The 3210-nt window shown below is 47.9% G+C and overlaps 1 protein-coding gene across 1 annotated transcript; it reads right to left on the bottom strand.

The window, feature by feature from the left end:
* Positions 1–229: 229 nt before the first annotated feature.
* LOC147906209 (F-box/kelch-repeat protein At1g16250-like) lies at positions 230–2210 on the bottom strand. Its single transcript, XM_087383565.1, has one exon. It carries the CDS (start codon positions 2122–2124, stop codon positions 937–939), a length of 1188 nt encoding a protein of 395 aa, XP_087239691.1. The 5' UTR covers positions 2125–2210; the 3' UTR covers positions 230–936.
* Between the last annotated feature and the right edge of the window lie 1000 nt (positions 2211–3210).

The following is a 3210-nucleotide window of genomic DNA, read 5'->3' as shown; positions in this document are numbered from 1 at the left end:
TCGCATCCATAGCATCACTTGTGTATTGAGTGCATGTTAGTGTTGAGCAGGAGAGAGATTGAGACAGTCCATCTCCTGCTACAATTTCTCCACCTATTATCATGTTTGTGAAGAGCTAGAATTATGGATGCTATTCCCTAACTGTCCCACCATGGACATCTATCTGTTTCAACAAAGTTGTGGAGTGATGCATAATTGGCAAAGTAAAGAAACATAGAACAATCATGCATGACACATCATGATATTGCAAGAGTTACTCATAAGATGCCTCAAGGCTCACTACACTGGCCTCCGCCTGATGCATCCACGAAGGCACCTCTGCTCCACCATGTCTTATCTTGTGTATGGAGATTACAGATTAGCTGCACAAAATGTCTCTGGAGTCTCCTGAGGATGATCTATACATGGTCACCGTAGCTTGCTGCCCTTTCAGACTTAGTTGATTGTACTATGCTCATATAGCTGCATGCTGCTGTCTATCTGCCTGCCAAAGAACTGTTGCTCGCTGAAGACCCCCAGACTGCCTGCATATATGCTGCTAGATGTATCAAGGAATTGCTATGCAGAGAACACACGTGGCCCTCATGCCTACGCTCCTGAAAAAGGTTCCTGGATGGGCCAAGCTTGCAAGGCTGAACTGCCTGTTAAGAGATCCTAGACCTGTGGGGTCCAAAGGACTGAGGGCTGGTCCAGAATAAGTGCTCTCTATTTTACAGGCAGGGGGACAAAATTCCAATACTGATCCAAAAATGTCAAATGAGCCCTCTTTTTACATTGACAAGCTTTGTCCTACCCTAAATTTCCATTTACCATAAAATACCGACTTTCTTTGAAATAATGAAGAACATTCTCCGGAAATTTACGGGCGTTACAAAGAAACACCCCAATGACGATTGAATCGATGTCACATTTAGGCCCAGAAAACCCAATTGAAATTCACACTGTCGCAACAGTTGCGAGAACACTAGATCGGTAGCCCAAGAAGGAAGCGGCGATCTTCCTGAACTTGCCACTAGATTGACGGTCCGAAAAGAAAGGGATGACTCTCCAGGAGAGGGGTCGCACCGCAGGCTTGACGGCCACTATAAAGATTTGGCTACCGTAGCAATCCTCGCCGCCCATTCCAATCAACCACAGTTCCTCACCCACTCCTATCAGCCGTTGCCCATAACAATATCCTTTACAAAAATGCGTGTCGTATGGCTCTGCGGGAAAATATCCCAAAGATGCCCAGCATTTACTGTTTTCATCATACCACATCACTTCTCTGGAATACCTTCTCAATGCATATAGTCGGCCATTCACCACGGCCACTCTGGGTGGAATCCTTTCTTTGCTAGCGATCTTCTCTGGCCACATTTCCGGAACTAGCGTCCACTCCCCTGTTCTCGGATCCCACATTTCTCCGGAATACTGCTCTGCATATCCACCGCTGGCCCCATACCCTCCTACGACACAGAAGCAGCCATTCAACACAAATCCCATCCCATCCGCCCTTGCCTTGTTCATATCCGGTAGCTGCTCCCACTGTTTGGTTGTCAGATTGAACCTCTCCGCACTCTTGAAGAATTCATAGCTACTACAACCCAGCCTTCCTCCGGCCACGTACACGTAGCCCTCCAACGTAGCAGATGCAAACTCAGTGCGACGGACACACATGAGGGGGTCAGGGAGGCACCACTGCCTAGCCGCCACATCGAAACAGCACGCTCCATTGTACCATTGGACGACAACTGCTGAACCTGCCGCTATTGCCCTCAAGTCCTTACGTGGTGGCGGCACACGCCGGGGGGGTATGATGAACTCACAACGGAGAAGAATTGGATCGATGAGATACCACGCGAAATCATCGACATCTGGAGCAGCAGCGATGCATAAGAAAATCCGATCCTCACAGAAGCCCATGCTGTGTCTGAGAGCATCCATGGAGGAAGCCTTGAGATGATATCTCCAAGAACGGGAAACGCAACGGGCGAGAGGATGCAGGCCCCTTGGAAGTCTGGCTAAGCAGAGGAGGGAAAGCTCGTCAGGCAAGCCCGGTATTAAGGGCGGATTGTCCGTGACGAGGAGCTCTTGGAAAAGAGCATAGGCTGCAGGAGATGGAGTGATATGTGCTCGCTTCATGAATAGTTTCTAGAGCTTCCCCTCCCAAGACCAACTTCTCTCCTCTCCGACCTTTTGATGTATGTCATGGAAGGGAAATAAGTAAGAAATAGCTCTTTCTCTTATGCTTTGCAAATGCACCATGGGACAGGAAATAGGGTGGGACAAGGGGAAATAGCACTCCATGCTCTAGACCTCAAGGTGCTATTTCCCACACTCTTGAGAACCATTGATGTGACATTTCCTTTATAGCATGTCTCATTTTCCCTTGGATCATTATGTCATGCATCATAGGATAAACATCATAATTAGGCTCTTTCAAGGGAAAAGCATCCAAAATAGCCATCATTATTTTCCCTCTTTTTTCCCTCCATGACATAAGCCCATTATTAGAGCTCCACTCTCTCTATCTCTCAGCGTTATGTTAACACACGATTTCCTGAAAAGCATACTAATGATATTTTTAGCCTACCCCCCATGGGGTAGGCCTTATTAGTACACGTTGGTGTTCAAAGCTGGGCTGGAATCTCAGATTTCAAGCTCTCTGGGCTGGCATTGGACTGCCAGGGAGCCCCACTGAGCCAACTCTCCTGCTCCATGGGGCTACAAATAAATCTTGCCAGTACGGCTCCCCCAGAGCCACTGGCTTGCTCGGGGAGGCCTTCTTAGAGCACTTCTCCATGAGGGCTAGCACCTCTGAGTGAGCAGTAGCAAGAATGAAATGCACTGTTCCCATGGACTGCTATCCCTGCTAGTCCAGCATTCCAACGCCAGGCTAGAGTTCTAGTTTTTCAACATTCTGGCTCACCATTGAGCCGCTAAAACCTGTCTACGAATGAAAAAGCAGTAGAGCTGTTTTCGACGAATGGTGATAGAGCAGAGCCTTGGCATTTACTGTGCAAGCCCTGGCATTTCAACGCAGGGGTACAAAAATGCTGAGTGAGCTTTGGCCATTGAGATGCCCAGCCATCCCCACTAGCCTGAACGTGGGGAGGCACTCTTAACACCGCTTCAAATATGGCAAAGTAGAAATTAGGCATTTTAGAACTTTTGGAAGTGCATTTTTCCTATTGGACAATATGTTGACTCTTCTTCATTGGACTTGAA

This window comes from Dipteris shenzhenensis, chromosome 1, assembly GCF_047967505.1.
Source record: "Dipteris shenzhenensis isolate YYH24624 ecotype China chromosome 1, Dip_SZ_1.0, whole genome shotgun sequence".
NCBI lineage: Eukaryota > Viridiplantae > Streptophyta > Polypodiopsida > Gleicheniales > Dipteridaceae > Dipteris > Dipteris shenzhenensis.
The sequence above is the reverse complement of the archived record's forward strand: the minus strand, read 5'-3'. Positions and strand labels throughout refer to the sequence as shown.

What these genes read in the sequence shown, in the direction of transcription:
- LOC147906209 (XM_087383565.1), bottom strand. Translation starts at nt 2,124, where the DNA reads ATGAAGCGAGCACATATCACTCCATCTCCTGCAGCCTATGCTCTTTTC.